This window comes from Oreochromis niloticus, linkage group LG13, assembly GCF_001858045.2.
Source record: "Oreochromis niloticus isolate F11D_XX linkage group LG13, O_niloticus_UMD_NMBU, whole genome shotgun sequence".
NCBI lineage: Eukaryota > Metazoa > Chordata > Actinopteri > Cichliformes > Cichlidae > Oreochromis > Oreochromis niloticus.
Genome location: NC_031978.2, coordinates 24,681,176 through 24,702,836, shown reverse-complemented (window position 1 = coordinate 24,702,836; position 21,661 = coordinate 24,681,176). Strand labels below are relative to the sequence as shown.

At 43.7% G+C, this 21,661-nt stretch overlaps 1 protein-coding gene across 8 annotated transcripts in view; it reads right to left on the bottom strand.

Annotated features, from left to right (window-relative positions):
- Positions 1–1,263: 1,263 nt before the first annotated feature.
- The window catches only part of fgfr2 (fibroblast growth factor receptor 2), a 38,205-nt gene continuing 17,807 nt past the window's right edge, over positions 1,264–21,661 (bottom strand). For 4 of the 8 annotated variants that reach the window (XM_005473875.4, XM_005473876.4, XM_005473869.4 and 1 more), the window contains 12 exons: positions 18,606–18,796; positions 17,359–17,503; positions 15,423–15,622; positions 13,745–13,884; positions 11,633–11,754; positions 10,692–10,802; positions 9,858–10,048; positions 9,089–9,211; positions 7,927–7,997; positions 5,301–5,438; positions 4,688–4,793; positions 1,264–3,301 (listed from right to left, as the gene is read on the bottom strand). In XM_005473875.4, coding sequence (XP_005473932.1) covers positions 3,137–3,301; positions 4,688–4,793; positions 5,301–5,438; positions 7,927–7,997; positions 9,089–9,211; positions 9,858–10,048; positions 10,692–10,802; positions 11,633–11,754; positions 13,745–13,884; positions 15,423–15,622; positions 17,359–17,503; positions 18,606–18,796 — 1,703 coding nt within the window. In that variant the 3' untranslated portion in view covers positions 1,264–3,136. Of the gene's footprint in view, positions 3,302–4,687; positions 4,794–5,296; positions 5,439–7,926; positions 7,998–9,088; positions 9,212–9,857; positions 10,049–10,691; positions 10,803–11,632; positions 11,755–13,744; positions 13,885–15,422; positions 15,623–17,358; positions 17,504–18,184; positions 18,324–18,605; positions 18,797–21,661 lie in introns of those variants that run through there. The other 4 variants (XM_005473873.4, XM_005473872.4, XM_005473871.4 and 1 more) reach the window with 4 other exon arrangements.

The following is a 21,661-nucleotide window of genomic DNA, read 5'->3' as shown; positions in this document are numbered from 1 at the left end:
CCAGCTACCTAATGGCCAGAAAAAGATGTGAATAGGATGGCCGCACTTACAGTTTCATCTTTATCATCATTAACCATGGGTTCAGCTTCCTGTACAATGATGACACGTGTGCTAACATTAGCTGTAAGTCTGTATCCAATATGGTAGACTCTTCACATTGTATATTTTGTATTTGACCAGTATTTCTTCAGATTGAATGTTGCCATGATCAGCTTTGCGTTTTGTAAAACAAATGTGTTGAATTGTAAAAAGTTAAACCACATGTAGACTTTCAGGATGCCACCATTGCTCTTTGAGTTTGTTTGGTTTCTTGCAAATATTGTCTTTACCTTACAATATAAAGAGCTGTAAGGTGACTGGTGTCGTGAATAAAACTAAATAAGAAGAACTAAATTCAGTTTCAGCAAGAGTGCTATTACATGGGCTCTCTCTTTTTCTTCCTTTGACCCAGATGTACTCTGTACCCAAAAACTTACTAGGTTTAAATAGGTGTTTAGTAGTACCGACATAATTCAGTCAGTAGCCTAAAAAGTAAAAGTTAGGTACACAGTCCTGCAAGTCTCTTTGGTCAGTAATGCTTCATATAGCTAACAAGTTCATATTTAGCAGTTACTTTTTCACTAAATAGTTTTCTGAATCATTATCGTAAGCTACTTTATGGTTATTGTTAATAAGAAAAAGTTAACACAGCTTGCTAACAATATTCTTTTTAGCTAGCACAACAGTTGTTAGCATAGTTGACTGTTGTTGCCTCACTGGGTTTTTCCATGAGCCATCGGCTGTGTGTGTACAAGCTAACCACTATTAGCCAAATGCAACCAAATCCACAGCTGCCACTAACAATCACACTTGCTAATAGATCAGCTTTGATTACCTTACATCAAATAAGGTCAGACAACCGAATCCGTTGAATTAAATCTATACTGATAAGAATAAAATGGAAATCAATTAGCTAATCAGAACATTAGAAGGCTAACAGACTCTTCGGCTGATCAGAGTCAGACGGATACAGACGCAGAGGAAAGCTATCAAGAGAATGAGGAGTCCCCTATTCATTAACAAAACTGCTGGTATAACCACTGGCACAAATCCAGTATCTAATTTGATCAGGTTTACTCCGAGTTTGCGATGAGCTCAGGGGTTTTGCATCTGGACAGCTTCTATCAGAAATGAAACAGAAAAACGTCATCTGCCTGTTCATAGAGCCCCCGTACATTTGTGCAGTTTGTGTGATTTAATGGCTGAGAGTAACAAATTCCTCTCTTAACATAGTAAGCAAAGAATCCAAGCATACCAGTAGTAACAGCTAAATCAACTCTACCCTTATCAGATACAAAGCGAAAAGATATTTAGGTCAGAGGAGAGTGCAGCTGTACAACACAATGTGCAGTGTTATGAAAACCAAACAAAGTGCCACTTGTTGCAAAACTGATCAACTTCACACTGAAATCATTTTAAAAAGCCAAACATTGGGACGTGATGTCTTTTTTTCCATCATTTATTTCGCAAATGTGGCATAAACACTTGCAAAACAACATCTTAAAGTTGGTCCAGTAAAAAAAACAAAAAAACAAACAAACAAACAAAAAAAACAAATAAAATAAAATAAAATAAAATAAACCACTTTAATGATTTAACACTTTGTTTTTCAGCTTTCAATTCTGTCACGGAAATTTAAAACCTATATTTAGTCAAACTGAGGGAGCAGACTGCTGGTATGCGTTTCCAAAATCTTATGTATTTCAATCATATATAAATATCCAGTAATCTATCTTATTTCCTAAAGCATTGCTAAGAACGACTGGATAGAAATGCCATTAAAATCTACATAAGAAAGGGATTAGCTGACTATAAAATGTACAGTTTTTCAAAAAATTTAACTTAATATTCACATTCATATATAAAACTTACAAAACCTGGATCTTTCAAACCCACTAAAAATATTTTTTTTCCTGTTACTGTTGAAAGATCATTTTAAATTACCATACATTTTTAATGGATTATTTATGTATTATCAGCATCATTAATGTCATAATTTCTTCCATATTATTTTTTATATTTTTGATTCATTTAAAAAAAAAAAAAAAGAAAAGAAAAGAAAAAAAAGAGAACATAAGTCAATAAATTAAGATGCTACCTCGGTCCCTGAAAGCCAATACTCGACTGTGTTACTGGGTGAGTGTGAGGTGTTTGTGTGTATTAAAGTGTGTATCCGTGTGTGTGTGTGTGTGTGTGTGTGTGTGTGTGTGTGTGTGTGTGTGTGTGTGTGTGGCGAGAAACATAGAACACATAACCTGTTAGCACACCTGCTTTCAACTCATGGTGGGGGTGGTCGGGGTGAGGGTGGGGGTTATATCCAAGTCCATACAAAAAATAATTCACTGTAAATATATAATATATTTTTATACATATTTGAATATATTTACAAATATACTCAGCACTATACATTATACTGTGTATTTTTTTCCTCCAGGATAGTTGGGAAGGTTTATCAATAAAACTGAAAAAGAAATGCATTAATATTACAAAATAAACAGGAGAAGTTTTGCTTTTTTTAATATTTGCTCTCCACCTATTCTTCTGTTTTGTTAGTCGCAGCTCTGTCTCTTAGTCCATTTCCTATTTGCTGTCCTCTTCTGGTCCCTTGTTTTTTCCACAAGTTCACATGAACCCATACATTCTTCCAGGAGTACACAACAGTCTTGGGATGCCAGCCACTGGAATTGGACCACCAAACATTGTTGATTGCAAAAAAGGAGAAAAAAAACACTCTGGGTATAAACATGAGAACCAAAATGAAAAATCTCTGTTTATATCAAGAGAGGAAGAGGAGAAGAGTCCCTTGGGAACATCATTTCATTCAGTCAGTACAAAAAGGCTTCTTTAAGGTCCCTATCCTCTCCTTTAAGACCTCATGTGAGCATGTCCTATATTTATATATAAAGTGTGAGTGTATGGCAGTATGAGAGTGTGACAGCAGCGCTGCCACCACCCAGTCCTGTCTGGGCCCATTAGTCCACCGGGAGCCACAGGAGGTGATGGGGAGGGCGGGTGGAGGAAATTTGGAGCGTGTTTTAAGACTCCGACAGGTAGGATTAGGGTAGGTCGAACTAGGTGGACGAGGGTGGTTGAGGGCTCATGTTTTGACATTCCCGTTGATGTGCTGGTACTTGGGGATGCAGGGCTCGTCCGGTAATGGGTCGTGGGAAAACACGGAGTCGTCGCCGGAGGAGCAGGAACTCCGAGTGTCGGGGAAGCTGGGGGAATACTGCTCTGTTGGGGCGCACAGGTCCAGATACTCCTGCAGACACAGAGAGAGGAAGGCGAGGGTTGGGTGAGATCGCTTACACGCAGACAAAAGGGAAGGGACGCTTCGAAGACGTAAGAGGAAGAAGATCTACAACAAACACAAGAACGCAAATTTCGTGCTGAAATCCAGTTGATGGGATTAGGGACTTTCCAGAGCAGGGTGAGAGCAGTGGAGTAGAAGAGTATCACCTTTATTATGGTATTTATCCAAACCCTGGGAGGACTTATGAAATGAAACAGAAAAAAATGCAATCTTAAATTGGATACTGTATGAAAATATTTGCAGGAATAATAGTTAACAAAGTGAATGTTGGACTGCTGGCTGACCCAGCTGAGCTTGAAGCTAGCAGGGCCGACCTGGACGCATTTTCCGTCCACTACAGAGTGGTTTGAGATGGATAGGACAAGAGGATACATTTAGAGAAGGAAACTTGGGTAGGGATGTGGCATAAACCTCAATCTCACTTCACTCCAAACAGATCTGATATCTGACACTGAAGCGCCAGACTTAAGTACTACAAGATTGTTGGAAAAAATAAGGAAACTGGCAGAGCACAGCTAAATGAAAACGAAATAAGATGGAAAGCTGTTATTAATTTTTGACTTAAGCCAGCATTGGGAAGTTGTTTTGGTCTTTTCTGTCGGCCGAGGCAGCCTTCTTCCCCCCCCTTTTTTTCCTCCCAGTCTTTCATGGCTGTTATTGGGACAAGTTGTGAGGAGGAAGAGTTCTTGGGGTTTTGTAGAAAATGAGCACTGGCTTCCATTTTCCCAGCTCAACACGAAAAGGCTCATATTACTAAAGATCTCCACATCTGCCAGCGGTTTGGGGTAAAAGGGAAAGGATGGAGAGAGGGAAAAAAGCAAGAAAAAGGCGCTTTATTACATTTCAAAAGTTCAAACTCAAAGTGGGGCTTTGCTGGCATAAATTCATGAAGCTCGAGCTCCAGAGAAGACGAGTCCTGACAGCTTTCCATCGACGGCCTCTTTTCAGGTCGGCACTCGGATATCATGCGAGACAGGAAGGGGAATGGAAAGAATTGTGGGCCGTCATAAGGAGCAAAGTATGGATTTGATGATTGGGCAACTTTACTTGGCCGTAGCAACTATGTTAGGCCTGGATCAAATCATCTGGCCCCTTTTTTCGGTCACTATTTAGGTCTTATTTCAACAATGTCGCGGCTAATGCACAAAAATCCTTATGCAACATTTTTCTGACCCATGCATACATTGGCAAGAGCGTAATTTGGTTTGGATGGAGAAACTTGTGTATCATATTATTATTTTATTGCTATGGAATGCTCGACTCCCATTTGCCAGCAAGGTTTATGTAGTGTGAATTCTGACCACCCAGAAACCAAGAAGACAGGGCTGCGCTCACCTCATTGGTGCTCAGGGTTAGGATGCGATCCAGATCCTCTACTAGCTGCTTGAAGGTGGGTCTCTGGGATGAGATGGCATGCCAGCAATCTTTCATCATCATGTACCTGAGAAAGAGATAATTATGGTCAATTTATTAAAAGAAAAACAGCAAATTGTTTAGGGAAGTATACAGTAAGCTGCTCACTGAGATTTCTCCATTATCAAAGAAAAAAACCCAGCAGACTCTGACATTATTTTTTTTTTCCACATTGTGAATCCCTGCTGTTGATTAGAAACATGCCTCTCAGTGTTTTGGATTTATTTTAATACCATAATGTGTACTCTCTCTTTATCCGCCTCTACATTTCCACCATCAGCCCTCTCGCTGTGGCACCGCCGCAGAAACTGTGCCATTGTCTGCTGACTGCAGAGGTCTCATTGTGAATGAGGACACTGATAGCAGACAGGCACAGCTGTGCAGAAGCCTGACTGAGTGGACACAGAGCCGCGTAGTCATGGATCTGATGGGAGACTGGGCTGGCATTCAGTCTCGATGCACGACGTGATGTGTATTTTGGTAGCAGCTCGGTTAGAGAATATGTGCTTTTCGCAGGAAAAAAAGCGAAACTTACAGCTCGTTGGTGCAGTTTCCGGGCTTGTCCATGCGATGGCCCTCTTTAAGCAACTTGAAGAGCTCCTCAACGGGGATACCAGGGTAGGGTGAGCCCCCTAGGGTGAAGATCTCCCACATCAGCACCCCAAATGACCAGCTGGCAACACAAGAATTAACATATATACACATTAACATATTAATGTGTTTAAGAAAGACTACAGCAGGAGATATACATATATATGTGTGTAAATAGTGCTCCAGAATTTGCAAGCCAGTACAAATGTCCTTAGGCTGCTCTTCATTTACATACATAACATTTACTTGGCTATGGGTTAGAAAATTACAACAGTGTGACAGCCGTGGTGTCAATGCCCTCTTTCTGTTGTCCAATGACTCGTGGTTCAAACACACTGCCAGTGCTACTCTGGCCCCGATCTCAATGATGGCTTTTGTGCCCGGCTGGCCACTTGCACAGACTCTCATTGTCTGATCGCACCACACCAAAACAAACACTGGACCACCCACTATTGACAAAAGAGCCAGAAAAGACAAAAGAACTCCAGAGATGGCTGGTGACTATTAATTTTTAACTACTTCCTCATTGCAGCATCCGGTTGTTTAACATCATCGACTTTCATGCTGCTGATGTCATCATCGTGTACTGAGCGTTTCAAATGAATCATTCGAGCAATGACAGCACGCTTGATTCATGTTCACCCAATGGCTGCAGCTATTGTAACGTGCAGACACATTTGACAAAACGCAGTGTGTGCACATGCATTCAGGCAACCACAATCTGTGTTAGTGGTCTAACTAAGCAAGTATGCACAGAGTGGCAGGTTGGGCATTTATCAGGATCTTCCATCTGTTTACACAACCAGCAAGCCAGGTTTCTTCTCTGCTCTATCACTGCATTGTATCTCTGCACTTGTTGACACACTCATTTCTCCTTTCTGAGATTGTAACCATTGCTCAGCGCTTGTTGGGGAGCGCAACTTTGTGTCTACTTGCAGTCAGCCATGACGAACCAAACAAAGCAACACGCTTGGGGTCAATTTACCTGACCTGGAATGCGGCCAGGTGGATCTGTATGTACTCCAGCCAACTAGATGCAGAATCTATACTTAAAAAACAACCAGTCAATAAATGGGTAGGCTCCTATTGGATTACATTCAGTCGGGTTGTTTTGTTCTCTATTGTTGAAATTTCTGATGACAGAATGCAACACAAAACACAGAATAAATGAATATGCGATTCGTATGCAAATATGAATACTTGAGGCCCTGAAAGCTGGACTATAAAGTCCCCATTTGTCAAAACAACAGCACACGAGTTCAATTGGAATTCATGTATTCATTTAATCTGATGTCACGTATGGATCGCTTGTCATTCTGGTGACCAGCGTAAGCGCCGCTCCAACTGCACCCCTGAGAAAAAGCCAATTACTAAAAGTGAGTGATGAATCGTAATTAGCGGTGAGCTAATAAGCAGAACTACAGTGGCTACTTCATGACTGCACCCCACCCCCCATTCAGCTCCTCCCCCTTGTACTTCCTAGGGTTATTGATTGCTGCTGTGGAACACGAAGGGCATCATGTGTACTTACACATGCTTATGTGCACAAACAAGTACACAGAGGCACGGGCAGGAAAGAAATTCTCTATCCAAGGGCTTAGACGGATAAGTGCTATATTTAGTGTGCTACTGCTGTATGACTGAAACACACACTCACACATAAAGCCTCCCTTCCCAGGGGTCAGCATGCAAGGCATTTATCTAATTGCCACATACACTTTCTGCCGCCAGTGTCTGGAGCAGAAGCTTCAAACAATGCTGTCAGAACGCATAAGACTCAAACACCAAAAAGAGAGGGACGCTCTCCCTTTGTTCTGTTTTTAGAATGAGTACTCTTGATCTTAAAAAGAGAGAGAGACAGAGACGGGTCAGCAATTCACATACCAGATGAATGAAAATAAGAACAGTAGGGGAAAGGGGGAGTTGGGGGAGTTGGGGGGGGGGGGGGGGATTTTGATCGTGGAACTGCTCCAAAATGATGATCCACATGTTCAAAGTGTTGCTGAATAAGGGGAGGAGAGTGAAGAGGGATGGAAGGGGTTAAAAGAGGCTGGATGCAGGGAGGATGAAGCCTGCACGGGGAGGCTGCAGCATTGTTGCGTTTAGAGGTGCGTGGGGGGCCCAAACAAGAGGGGAAACTTCCGAGCAGGGCCGGAGGAGCAGGGGTGAATCAGAGGGGGAAAAGAGGAGGTGCTGGTGGGCTCCGGGTTCCTTCTAGGCCCTTTGAAGCCGGCCAGATTAGTAACACGGCATTGGCTCCAAGTCTAGCGTGAAATCCTCACTTTTGCCACAGACTGGCCACTACTGGCCCCCTACAGCCAGTCATCCCCCTCAACCTAACACTCACCAACACTGCACCAAAAAAACAAAAACAAGAAAAAAACCAAACCATCACCTACCCTCTGTCCCTGTACCCCATGAAAAACAATCACTCTGACTGGAGGCTACAGGAAATGGCTGTGACAGCATCTTTTACTTTATGATAAGGGTTAATGTACCGCTGATGTGAGTAAATGGATTTTGGATTATTTACAGTGGTGGGACACAGAAACACTTTGTTATATACTTACACATCACTCTGGTGTGTGTAGACCCGGTCGAAGAGTGCCTCTGGAGCCATCCACTTCACCGGGAGACGACCCTGAGGACGGACACACATACGCGCACACACTCAGGTGAGAGGTCAAATAAAATGCACCCCTTAAAAGACTGCCGAGCTCTAAATTTCTTGCTTCATCAGCAAGAAATTCAAATCCCTCATGACCAGGAGATCTCATTACTCCTGGAAAAGCTGATATGTGGAAGTAGTCAAGGGAATAAGGCACTAGAGGAGCGACTGTCTAGGGGGGAATGGATTTCCCTGAGGAACGTTTACATTGTTAGGGCAATAGAGCTGATAAACAGGGTCACAGATAAAGAAGAGTTTATCTCCGTAGAATTGAAACACTTGCCGGGAAGCTAAGCGTAGCTGACAAGGCGACCTTGGTGAATATATATTATCATTCACTCACTAAATAGGTATTCTTTAGTTACAGATGCTGTGGTGGGCAGCAAGTTAAATACACAAAATCTGAATTTACTGTAGGTTTTCATTCATTCCGTGAAGAATTATCAAGCAATTCAATAGAAGGCTGATGTAAAGTGTCCCATTCCTGTCAGACCAATGAAGATTAACAGAAATATTAAAAAAATGCAGCACTACAATGATGCCTCTGTCTTTATTGGTCCCGTTTCAATCATTGTCGCATTTGCTTGCCCTAATCTTCGTCACCGTCAACATCATCGAATATTGTTGTTGTTGTTGTTGTCAGCTAGTTCTCAGCGTGATTGTGCATGCGATGAAAAGGCAATCATGCATATGAAATGAGGATGTGCAGGCAACAACGTTCTGCGGTGGGAAAGAAAGACACCACTGGGCCGCTATGGAGATGTCAATTACGGCTAAGCTGCTGCTCCCTCCCCTCTCGCTCGGTCTCTTTTCTGGGCTAATTGTATAAGTGTCGATGAAACCAAAAGAACAAGAGACTGAGGGGTAAACAGGCAGAGTCTCCAGGAGCACTAGATTCACAGGCCGCCTGGGAACCTGCAGCTTTTGCCAAGACACCAGCGGAGGAAAAAGAGCGAAACAGAAAGATGAGGGAAGGGAAGGAATTGGAGCAAAAAGAGAGGAGGGTGAACTCATCCCCCGCTGAAGCTCTCCAAAAAGCATCCGCTGACATGCAGAGGACTTACATTGGTCGTCTTTTTATAGTAGTCGATGTTGTGGACATCCCTGGCCAGACCGAAGTCGGCGATCTTCATGATGTTGCTCTCTGTGACCAGGACGTTCCTCGCTGCCAGGTCTCTGTGTATACACTGAGATGTGGATTGAGAAATGAGGGGGGAGGGAGAAGACAAGAATAAGACAATTACCTCATTCTGTAAATAAATCAACTTGGAAACAGGTGCATACTTTATTTGGGATGGTGTTAAAGCGTCTGTGGTGCATGAAATCATCCAGAAATCTGCTGCACAAAGGGAGTGCTGGACTGAATAACACGACGCCACATCGACTACACAGTCTTCAACAAGCCTGGATCAGTAAAGATTCCTCGCATACCTTGACACATGTATGGTTGTACATATGCACTTTAGCATGTGCGTGCGTGTGAGGCAGCGCGCTCTGTCACATTCCAACAGTTAGAGGGAGCGTAATGCTGCTTTCGGCCAACATGGCTGCACCCCTATTGTGAAAACTTCACAATTCTTCTACACAGAGGGGCTTTTGTGGTGGAATGAGAGACAATGTAGGGATTTGGGCAGAGAGGCGGGGTAAGAGTTGTGTTTTTAGGAGACAGTATTCCCACAGTGAAGCACATACAAGCTTCTACGTAAAACCTTTGTGGATACAGCACATCAAACCCTCTCTGTGCTGGCACCGAGATCTGTTTTGGCAACCAGCAAGCGTGTGATCGATATGAGAACAGGGCATTGTCTGTGTCTGAGCGTGTCCTCTCCTTACCTTCTGCGATGCTAGGTACTCCATGCCCCGCGCCACCTGATAAGTGCAGGAGACCAGATCTTTGAACGTGAGCTGTTCATCTGAGACACGGGCGATGTCGTAGGAGTATTCCATGCCGGGTGGCCGGCGGGCTCGGAGGTACTCCCTGAGGTTACCTTTGGAGGCATACTCGACTATGACATAGAGGGGGCCTGCACAGGAGACGGAGCCAAATAAGTGTTTGAACTTGAATTATTCCCTTTGACACAAAGTGACAAAATTCAGAGTGAATTTTAATGAAAAACAGAACATTCGGATCATAAAACCACCGCTTGCTTCATGGAAATTTCTGCTCAAAAACAGTTGAAGGGCTGTGTGAGAAACGGCATTAAAGCAGCCAGTCTGTCCAGAGCTGCATTTCAACAGTTATGTGCATTTCCAAAACTCAGAATAGCCAATTCTTTTTCTTCTTTTCTTTTTCACAGTAATTGCTCCAAACACAAATCTGCATATGAATAGACGATTCCTGTTGCTTTGCATGCAGGTAAACAGTCCGTGTGCACAGAAAGGGACTACGCTCACTGAAGAGCAAACCACTGACTATCATGTGATGACAATGAAGCTTTTTATCATCTTTTTTAGTGACAGCTATACTGGAAACCTCGAAGAATTTAACATTGTCCCCAGAGACTAACTAAGCAGAGTAAGCCAGTGGTTTTTAATATCATTTTCATGGGGACTCAACAAGTGTGCTTAAGGACACTAAACTGTGGCAAACTTTATGGCATTGTACAGAAAATGAGCAAACTCATCTGCATATGCATGCACACTGATTCTCACAATCAACGCACTCACCATCTTGTGTACAGGCCCCCAAAAGGTTAATGATGTTCTTATGCTTGCCAATCATCTTCATCATCTCCATCTCTGACACCAGGTCAGACAGGTCTTTCTCGGTGGCGTCATCTAACGGCGGAAGAAGTCACATATTAAAGGCTGCCAAGAGAAGGTCTGAAAAACACACACCCCATATTCCAAACGACTCTTTAACCCTTCGGCTCGGGACTAAGGAGCTGTCCCTTTAGACAGCACCCTGTTTTGTAGGTGCGTCTGATTAAGTGCGGATGACAGACAATGTCGGCTCGAGTTACAGCAGCGAGGGAAGCTCCCCACAATGACTACAGAGGCATCCTTTCAGCACCAGGGCAAGGGAGGAGAAGGAATTAAAGACGTTCAATCTGGATTCATTATCTGCTGCACAGGCTCCTTTTGTCATGGAACTGATTGAGCAAGTAGAGATATCCCAATAGGCAGACTGGCATTGCCTGCATTCCACTGCACCATTACCGTATCTGGAGTCATTTTAAAAAAGCAGACGTATACTGTCGATGTCGGCCCAACAGCCTGCTGCCATGTCTGATCTCACTGTACCCCGCAACCTCAAACCAACCCAGTGCCCCCTCCTCCTGCTTTCATTAATCTCAGCAGTGCTGCTAGTGTGACTTACTTCTTTGTGTGGGTGCTGACTGAGCTCCAGCCAGCTGCTGCTCTGGGGTCAGGTATGTGACCGCACCCTAACCCTTACCTTCCCAACCTGCATCCCTCTAGCTGTCACTCAGCAACCACCAATAACGAATAATAACGACACCCCCAGGCTCCACCACGCACCTTTAGTGAACCCTCACTGGAGCATCAATCACCTATAAAATGTTCTCACCTTGCCCAGAAGACACAATGAAGTAAGTGTACATCTTATCCCCGCGGTCTGACACGCAACGCTACTGAGACTCACTTACCTTTCAGCATCTTGACTGCAACAGTTACAGCCTCCTTGGGTTTGTCCTTATCGATGCCCAGCGCCTCTGCCATTACGACTTGGCCAAAACAGCCCTCACCGAGGGGTTTGCCCAGGGTCAACCTGCAGCCACAGAAAGAGAAGCAAGAAGGAAAAACAGACAGGAAAGCTGATTAGCTGCAGAAAGGGAGACAAATGCATGAGCCTGATTTGTGTGCACTGACTCACCCACAGTGCTGAAGTAAACAGGTTAGAGTGTGGGAGAGAGAGTTAATGAAACCTGGCACAGAACCAGCTTGTCAACCTCACCCTATCGGTTTTGTTTTTTTTTCTCTAGACTGCTATGTTTAAATCAGATTGTGTCTGTGTGAGTGTTTTATTGGCACTGCGACCGCAGGCTCTGCCAGGGCAGTAGGTAGGAAGGCAGACGTGGCCACGATAATCGTCTGATAAAGTCAGGGAGAGCACTAATTTCTAAACTGTTTACCCTCTCTTGGCATGTTTCAATATACACTCTTTTCAAGTCATTACACAGAGCTTACCTTAGCCTTCAAACATTGGCCTGAGAAGGATGGAATTCTTCTTTTATTTTGCCTTACAGGTGCAGGTTTCAAAATCTGGTGTTAAATTTAATATCCAAACTCTATTACACTGATTTATCAATCAGGGGGAGAAATTCTTACACAGGCTCTTTCATAGCTTTGCATCAGAGCTGCACCACCAATCAGACCACCGAGCTGGTAGTGTACCCTCCTGTCTATTATTTGATTGACAGTAGAGGCCCTTACCTTAAGGCTCAGTGTCCAGGCTATGTAAATATTCAAACTGGGACATGAAAAAAGCCTGTCGTACTCAATGGCAACCAGTCTGTCTTTCCAGCCACACATAATCAATGTTATTTTTCCTGCACACAAACTGCAAACGTTAGCATTCCTAAGCCTTCTGCAAGCCCAACGTGATCCCTCGGGCGGTAGGATGGCAAGCAAGGAATAAAGACTCAAACAGAGGCATGCATTTATTCAACCCAGACAAAACAACTCCTATGGTTGCTTCATCTATTAAAAAAAGCAAACCTTCTCAGCAGCATGCCATTCAGCAGCACACTCACAGTGTCTAATATTACATCAGAAATGTTTTTTTCTCCACTGATGACTGGTGCTAAAATTTTTATTTATGATCCAAGTTCTGTTTTTTTAACAACTCATTTTAACAAAAGACAGGCCTCCTTTCAGGCTAACAGCTTTGGATTTTCATTTTTCATTTCAAAACGCAAGGCCTCAAGACAGCATTAAACTGCTCTAACCTTTGCTGTCCTTTTAAATCCACCCTAAAGCTTATCACTGGCTGCAGTTACTGTGACTAACCGAAACCTCAGCAGTGCTAATTCCTCTGGTATGAAACCGAGCAAACACTCCTAGCCCAAACATGCAGATGAAAGCTGTGAATGCTAACCACTAATTAGCGCAGCTTCACTCCTTCCCAACAGAAGCGTGTGTGTGTGTCACTACGGGTGAGCAAGAGTGTGACGTAGCAGTCGTTGTAATGATGAGGCGGTGTGCAGCGTGCCAAGTTCAGGTCATTTTACTAAAGCACCAACAGATGAGCCAGTAGACCTTTATCTCAGTTACCACAACTGTGCTTCAACAGTTAGTCATTAAAGTCTGCACTCTTCACCTATAAAAATGATTAATCTGATCATTTAGCAGCTGAGATCAAATCAGAGAGAGGTTCAAAGACGGCCCAAAAAAGTATTATGCATACCATCAAACAGTTACTGCACACAGGCTCTGAATACCCCCTTTCAAAACAAAGCAGGACTGAGTAGCAGATCAGCATTTTCAGGTGTTTTTTTGGTTTATGCAGGAGCTGAATCTGATTTACATAATTATCTATTTGGCATTTTGTAAAGTGGTGAGACTTGCAAATAAGAACAGGGAGTAATTTGGGTTCCTCAATTCGAAACGTTTTCATAAATCACTGACACGAGCCTAATCTCAAATTCGTTTCTGAGGGAAAAAATAATCAGTTATAGTTTTCCTTTCTTCGGGGTACAAAAACACCAGGAAGTAGGAAGGATAATGGCTGTGACAGGAAAAGGAAGGGTATTTCTCACCTGTCTCTAGGAAACTCCCACCGCGGATCCTCAGGAAGGTCGTACTCTGGGATTGGCTCATCGTGTGCAGAGCTCCGCCGTGTCGTGATGCGCACCAGAGGCGTGCTAGAGTTCATGGAAGAACTCGAGTCTGCTGAGACCTGCAGGAAGAAAGGGGATTGGCTGATCACCGCGGTCTGGATTCACAGATCAGTTAGAGCTCCGAGGCATCACTAGAGGAGTAATTGAGGCATGTACGACTGACTACTTTATTTACAAAATAACAACACTGCTGGGAACTCTGGCGTGTCAGCACATGTAGTATATTTGGGAATTCCACATTTAAGGCTTTGGTATTAGGATAAAGTCTTTCCCAGAGCCGGAGATTACATTTCAATGATGATTAATTGAGCAGCAACAGTAATTTTGATAAATATGTGTTAAATGCTCAGCTTCGCCACCGTCTCCAGGGCTCATCTCTCCAGCCTAACCTTACCTTGACACAGGAATCGGTCTCTCTGCAGAATGTAATCCAACACTTTTTGTACCTTTTGGTTTTCCTTTGAGGGAAAACTGTGGCTCATACACAGGGAAAAAAAGAAAAGGGGAAAAAAAAAGAAAAACTGTGGCTGCAGTTTCAGGCAGCAGTGCTAACTTGTACAAAAATGCACGTCACCTAAATGAGGTCTGGAAGTAGATTCTTTAAGATACCACATCAGTCCATTCTGTGTTGTAATCTTTGTGTTATTTACAAGTGTATCAACCATGTATGAAAGCCCTGAGAGGCAAGTGAGAGAGAAAAAAAAATGCAGTAATCGGTTTTGATCTCGAGTCTTTGCGAGCTCTGTTGCTCTTTATACGACGTGGCCTCACTTTGGTCTTTTAAAAGAAATCGTTATCATAAAAAGACAAAAAAATAGCATGTTTTTTGTTTGTTTGTTTAAATTGTGGCAACGCCTTCTTTTCACCTCTTTGTAGGACATAAAGATAGGAGAGAAAACTATGTAGCTCAGATTGTGCCACAATGTTTTTTTCCCCTCACCTCTCATTATTTGCTATGCAGCTTTTATTTTTTCATTATTATTTTTTCATTACTCTATATCAAAGGTTGTCAAGGTACAGCTGACAAAAAGGATCCCATTTGGCCCCTTGGACTGGAAGCGTGAAAACTGCAAAGAATGGGTCCCAAATTTGGGGACTTTTTACTGCTTATTTATTTATTTTAGTGGAGAAGCATTGTGTGTTGCAAGGTTAAGTTTATGCAAGCCAGAGGTCGGAGTCCTCATTAGTTTTACGACGTTCTTACTGACAAAGAAATAACCCATGGCCTGCTGGACCACACCAAAGAAAGGTGGTCGACGCAATGAGCCCTGCTGACACATTTACTTGACTTGCAGCATGAGTGTTTCTTTGTTATGCAGTAAAGTGACTGAATGTGGAAAAAACTGCATTATTATAGTCTGATTTGTAAAAGAACCAGTAATTAAAAGTTTATTTAATAGATTATTATGCACTGGCTGTGTATATCCAACCCACTTGAGATTAAACTGGCCTGTAAGATGAGTTTGATACCCCCAGTTAAAACAACTATATCATCTAGATTGTCTGTCATTATGTTTTGTTTTTTCAGCATGTATTGTAGTGTGTGTTATTCTCCTCTAGAGGTGTAAGATGCCTTTAGAACTCTTTATCTACTTTCTGTTACCTGGCGGCGCAGGGGGATCTGCTTGGTCAGTTTGTGAACCGCTGGCTGGCCACCAAAGTCGGGCTTCTTTGCAGTGTTCCTCATACGGCACACCACCACAATGCCCACCATGCAGGCAATGAGGAAGACGCCCGCGCAGTATATCGCGATCTCCACGTAGTCTGGGGAAATGGACTCGGGAGTCTTCTCAAGCGCTGAGGAAAGCAGAGAAATGGCAGCGAGGGTGAGGTCAGGCGAAGAAGGTTAAAGGAACACTCTCTAGGATTGCTCACATACGTGTTCTCCATTTGCACAGACAAACACGGGTATCAGACAGACAAACACAGAGACAGATGCTCTGGAGGTGACTCATGTATAAATGTAATCACCATCAACAGACAATGTAAACAAAAATGATTTTGTTGCATATCCTCTCCTCTCTATTTTCCCCAGCATTCCTAGTTAAAAAACAAAAAGTCTTGAACCCCCGTACAGGACTTAACAGTCTAAACAGACAATTAAATCTTGACTCAGCCAGTCCAACCAGGCCTGCATCTGTCTGCATTCTGTGCTAATGTTGGAGACACGCGAGCACAAACCCACACCCACAAACGGTGGAACAATGCACGCTTCACTCAGATTGCAAAAGGGAGAGCGCTGTCCTATGTGGTTGTATATCGCCTGAACTGCCTGTCAGAAATGGTCTTAGTTTATATGTGAGTGTGTGTGTGTGTGTGCACTATAGAAACAGACTGTTCCATAATGCATAGCCTCCAGACCACAAACAAGGCTCTTGTACAGTACAGCCAACCAAACTGCCATTCAGCCAGCTGGAGGTGAAGCTACTGTACATGTAGGAACCTTTCTTCTGCCTACTTTGTATCTGCTGGTCCAAAAACCACAGCGCACACACACACACTCACACACACAGAGGAGTTACAGCCTTAAAGGCGCCAGCCGTGCAGATAGAGCACATTGAGTGTAATAAATATTGCATATTACTCCCAGAGGAAATGGCCTGCTTGTGATCATTATGCGGTATTGTTTACAGACAAAACAAAACTATTATCTTGTTACAGCCTTAATGATGGTTTAATACTGTCTGTCTGTTGAGGGCTGCCGACAGCCAGCTACTCTCAGTCACAATGCCCACTGTACTTTTTGAAAGGAACTTGAGCATCAATAATCACCCGTTTAGTCTGGAATTAACTCGTGCCGACGCTAACGCTAAGTTTTACGTTTCTCATCCTTTGGCATGTGTAATTACAGCCCAGACATTCAGCAATGGACAAAATTAGAGGATTAAAAAAAAAAGGACGTTGATAAAGGACGACGCACACAAGCAGACACTCGTACACAAGCATAAGACATTCACTGTGCAGAAGTTGAGAGCTTTGGCTCTGATAATTGAGAAAGTCAAGCCAACGTGAAGCGAGTGTTGAGCTTTAACTTTCAACCTTTATTTCAGGGAGAAATAAGGGTTTTTAAAAGATTCCAATTATCAAAGCCAGAAGGGGGTAAAGTACAGTTTTAGACATAAGGGGGAAGAAATGCAAATTTTGTGGCACTCAAAGACTTTCCCCAAGAAGCAGGAGACAAACAAGAGCGACAGAAGAAAGGCAAACCTTCCCCAAGTTTTGGAGTCTACGGATACTTGAACTGTTGCTGGAGCACACCAAACCACCCTGTCATCTGCTGTGAGCATTCAGCAGCTCACCAGTCCATATCATATTATAGAATACAAGCTCTCCCTGCTTTTTGCAGTGCATTGTCTTGGATGATGGCCGCGCTGGCTCCTAGCCGTAATCTACTATTTGAGTTGTGTGAATCAGACTCCAGAGGGAGGACTTGCCTTCCAGAGAGATAATTGAAATGACACAATCCAATCATTTTGGAGAAGAATGAGAGAGAGGGAAAAGGGAAACAGAAGACAGTACATGGGTGTATATACCTGGAAGCACCGTCAACCAAGCAGTGTGATAGGAGATCCCAATAGAATTACCCGCCAAGCACGTATACTCCCCAGCATCTTCAAATGTTACATTGGGCAAGTAGAGAACTTCTATCTCCTTATCTGTGGTGTTAACACCTGCGGTCTGGAAGAGGAGGAGAAGAAGAGGAGGAAAAGAGGGAAGGTGAAAGCAGAAGAGTCAAAGAGAGAAATAAGGACAGAGAGAAAGAGAAAAAAATGAGACCCCACAGCACCAAAAGAGAAATCAGAGGAGCTGGATAGTATCCATCGTTGCAGTTCCATCTAGAGGACAGGATGTTGGGAACACTTGGGGCTGGAGAGGACAAGGGGACACAGATGGAACCCAATATGCCACCAAATACATGAGGAAAACAGAACAAGTGCACCAGAAACAAATACCCGAAAGGTTCCCATCACCCACAGAACCTGCTAAGAAAAGGCAAGTCTAAACCACACATTAGCCACATGCAAAAAACAGAGCGAGCATGGAGAACACTGCAACACCATACATCACCTTGACACAGCTCGCACAGAGAAAAGATGCTAGCTGTGTCAATTTTGATGTCTAGGTGTGCAGGCTCGTCCAGTGCTTCCATGGCCTCACCATTCCCGGCCAGTGACGGGGGGGTGGGGGAACAGCTAAAACACAAGGGCGCAACATAAAGGGGGAAAACGGACTGTGATACCAGGACCACCAAGGGACCACCAGCAGGACCACCACAGCACAGCAAGTCAGGATCGAAGCCTATGAAACCACACCGGAAGGTAGGGAGGGAGTGTAGGTGAGTCAGGTCTCATAGGTTACCTGTGATGACAGTCAGCCAGCCCGACTGGCTGACCTCGCCTATATAATTGGAGGCTTTACAGACATATTCTCCAGCATCTTGTTCTGTCACGTTGGTGAGTGTGAGCACTTCCACGTCTGAGCTGTTAATGCCTGAACGCTGCAATCCACATACACACACATTCTTAGACACGCACATCAAATGAATGAGCAGAATTAGTCAAACATCACGACTACAGCTACTGCATATGGATCTGCAGGGGAGAGGAGAAAGCAGGAATCCCCACAGATAAAACCTGGCACTTCATCAGGGGAAAAGCGGAGTTAGTTCCTTATATGACTGCTGACATTCACCTGGAGTCACTGGCAGAACACCACAAAGGAGGGACGGATTTTTCTTTACGCAGAAATAAAATCTAAAAGGGGAAATGAGGCGACGTACCTTTAACACTCTGACATAGGGGTGTCCATCTGTGCCGTAGCGGCTGCCGTTCTGACTGATATGTTTTAGCCACTGGATGTGAGGTTGGGCATCACTGTAGACCTTGCAAACGAAACGGGCATCCTCTCCTACGTGGACAGTGGTGTTGGCCGGGAGGCCGGCCTGAAGAATAGGCCGATGAGGAGACCGCTCTGTTGAGGGAGAAGAAAATTAGAACGTGTCTAAATGCCTGCCACTTCCCTTTAAGAATCTCGTAGTTAAATCTGATGTTTAAGAACGTGAACGTTGATTTGTGCTTTATGCACTGTGAGTGTGAATGGTTTTCCGAGCAGCCCAGGCAGGTATAATCATGGTGATCACGATGTGCTGCCTTTTTTTTTTTTCTTAAATCTAAGAAGCTCTTGAAAGCTACAAACAAAACAAAGAGGAGTATCTAGCTCTAAACAGTAAACAGAAATCAGGTAGAGGAGGACTTTTATAAATCGAGGCGCACATTGGGGGTTAACCTAAACTATGTGCCCGTCTCGGAAAGCGGAATACCTTCATAGCGCCCTCACATCTCGACCTATCTGCATTCTTTTACAAGCAAACATTTGCCCTGCGAATCCAAACAGAGCGAGACCTGTGGAACAATGCCCCCTTTCAAACACCACCACTATGAGGAGCCCACCAACCCCCACACTGACAGCAACCACCCGCTGCCACTAAACTCTCACACACGCACAAAGTGACATCACCGAGCCCGGGGCGCCGCAGCGCCTTTCCAAAACAAAGCCTGAAGGTAACTGGAGTGAATACGTTTGTGCCTGTGTATGTATATGTGTCGGGGTTCGTCACGGGGGATGGTCAGAGCGTGGAGGCTGGGAATTAGAGAGAAAGAGGGGGGAATAATTAGCAGGGTGAGTGAAGGAAAGACGAGGGATCGACAGATGGATAGTGCAGAACCTAAGAGGTAGAGACTTCTTCCATATGTCTGCGTTTGTCTCCACGCTCCACCTTTTTGACATCTGTCAGATCAGATCAATCCCACCCCTTATTCCTCCCTCCTCCCCTCTGCACATTCCTAGAGCACGTCTTGTTTATTGTCTCTCTTTATTTGCCCCCATTTTCTCTCCTCTCCCATACTTCACGAGCCTCCGCACCCTCTCGATCTTTACAAAACAGGGAGAGGTGATCGACTTGAATTTCGTGCTCTCTTTGTAAAACATACCGAACAGCATTTTACGAGGCAATTTTCTTTTTAAAGAACTTTAAAACCGTTTCAAAATGTGAAACAATCACACGCAGAGAAACATGTTGGCAAGTCAAAGGACTTTCTTTTCTTCTTTTTTTTTTTTTTTTGAAATGAACTTGAAACTTTATTATAGCTGTGCCAAATCTGGCTGGAGCATTTAGAGCTGCATAGCTGACTACTTAGACTAAATGACAGAATATGTGGTGGTGTGAGAAAAATAGGCCACGTAATGATTTGGGAGAAACCCGCAAACAATAAAAGGCTGTGGAGCTTTTCTTTCTTAAATTAGAAAAAGGAATATCACATATGTGTGTGTGTGCAAACTCTTAGTTCTGATGTTGTGAGGACAAGTCTGTTCATGCTGTCACATTGAGGGGATCTGGCTTTGGGAAGTTCCCATAGCATAAATCATAAAGATTTAGCATGAAAGATAGGTTTAAGTTTAGAATAAGGTTAGGGTGAGAGTTAAGGAGGTAGTAGTTATGGTCAAGTCTCCAGTAAATGAACACGAGGGATGGGAAAGTGTGTAACGCGTGGTTATGGGTCTATAAGTTTCCCCATCGAACTTGTACAAGAACTTAAAGGAAGAAAGACATATGAAATATGTAAGGAAGACATATTTGGGAAAAAATTCCAGTAAGCAACAGAAAAATAGGTCAAAGTTAAGGTTTGTCTGTATCAAAACAAACGAAGAAGCAAACCCTGCATTAATTTTTAATGTGTTGTTGTTACCGATCAGGGTCACAACAAGGAGATGGCATTCCATCGTGTCCCGTTCAAGTCTGATGAACTTTGGGTACTGGGTGGCTTGGCACACAGTGACCTGAAGGTCGGGGAGGGGCTTAGGAAAAACACAGCACAGCACAGGATGACAGGGCTACCCACAAAATGTCACATAGCCACCCCGATCTCTTCTAACTCCTCATTTCTCCACTTGCCATGGCTGTCACTTTGCAGCCCTTTCTCCAGAGCCCAGCTTGAACCAGAGCAAACTGGCTGCTTTTGCTTTTAATAGCTGATCATGCAGGTCATTTGGACAAAAAAAAAGACAGATAAGAGCAGCATTTTCTGTCCCCGCTTCCCTTCCTTTTCTTTCTCTTTCTCCCCCCCTCCCCATTCTGTCCAACCAGCTATAATGGAGTAAAATGAAGCAAGAGGTTGCAGGGGGCAGTGGCTGTGGAGCCAGACATGGAGGGGGTTTACTGCTCTGCAATAAAACAGAACAAAAACAGAAATATGCAGTCTGAAGGAGAGCTTGAGCTAAGTGCAGAGCGAAGCAGAGCAGGGGGCCTTAGTTGGGGAGCATTTGCGCCCGTGTGTCGACCTCCACGTGTTTGTGTGCCTGTATGTTCACTTTTGTGCTAAAACCCTCAGGTATTCGATCTAAATCTGATACAGTGAAAATAATACTTGTCATTACCATGGAGGCACTAATAAAAAGAGCGTGCAATTACAGCATGACTGCTAAAGATTAGTGACAGTGCTAGAACCATAAACTACAAATGCATGAGTGCAGTACCCTAAATTTTCTTCAGTGAAACAAGCAGCTGCAGCTTCATGTCCATTCTGGTTATTTGTGGTTTACTGACTAGCCTGTAGAAGAATTACTATGTCAGATAAATTCTGATGCGCAGCAAAGGCCAAAGGAGAACTGGTTCAAATCAAATTTAAGAGCAAAGTTGGTGTGTGCGCTTGCACAAGCACACATGCTTACATTGATCTACTATCTTTATCCCACTCCCCTTGTTGTCCGCACAATCGATTTTGCAAACCGAGCAGAAAAACAGTCTTTGCTGTCTTGCTCCAAAGGTCAGAAAAGGGG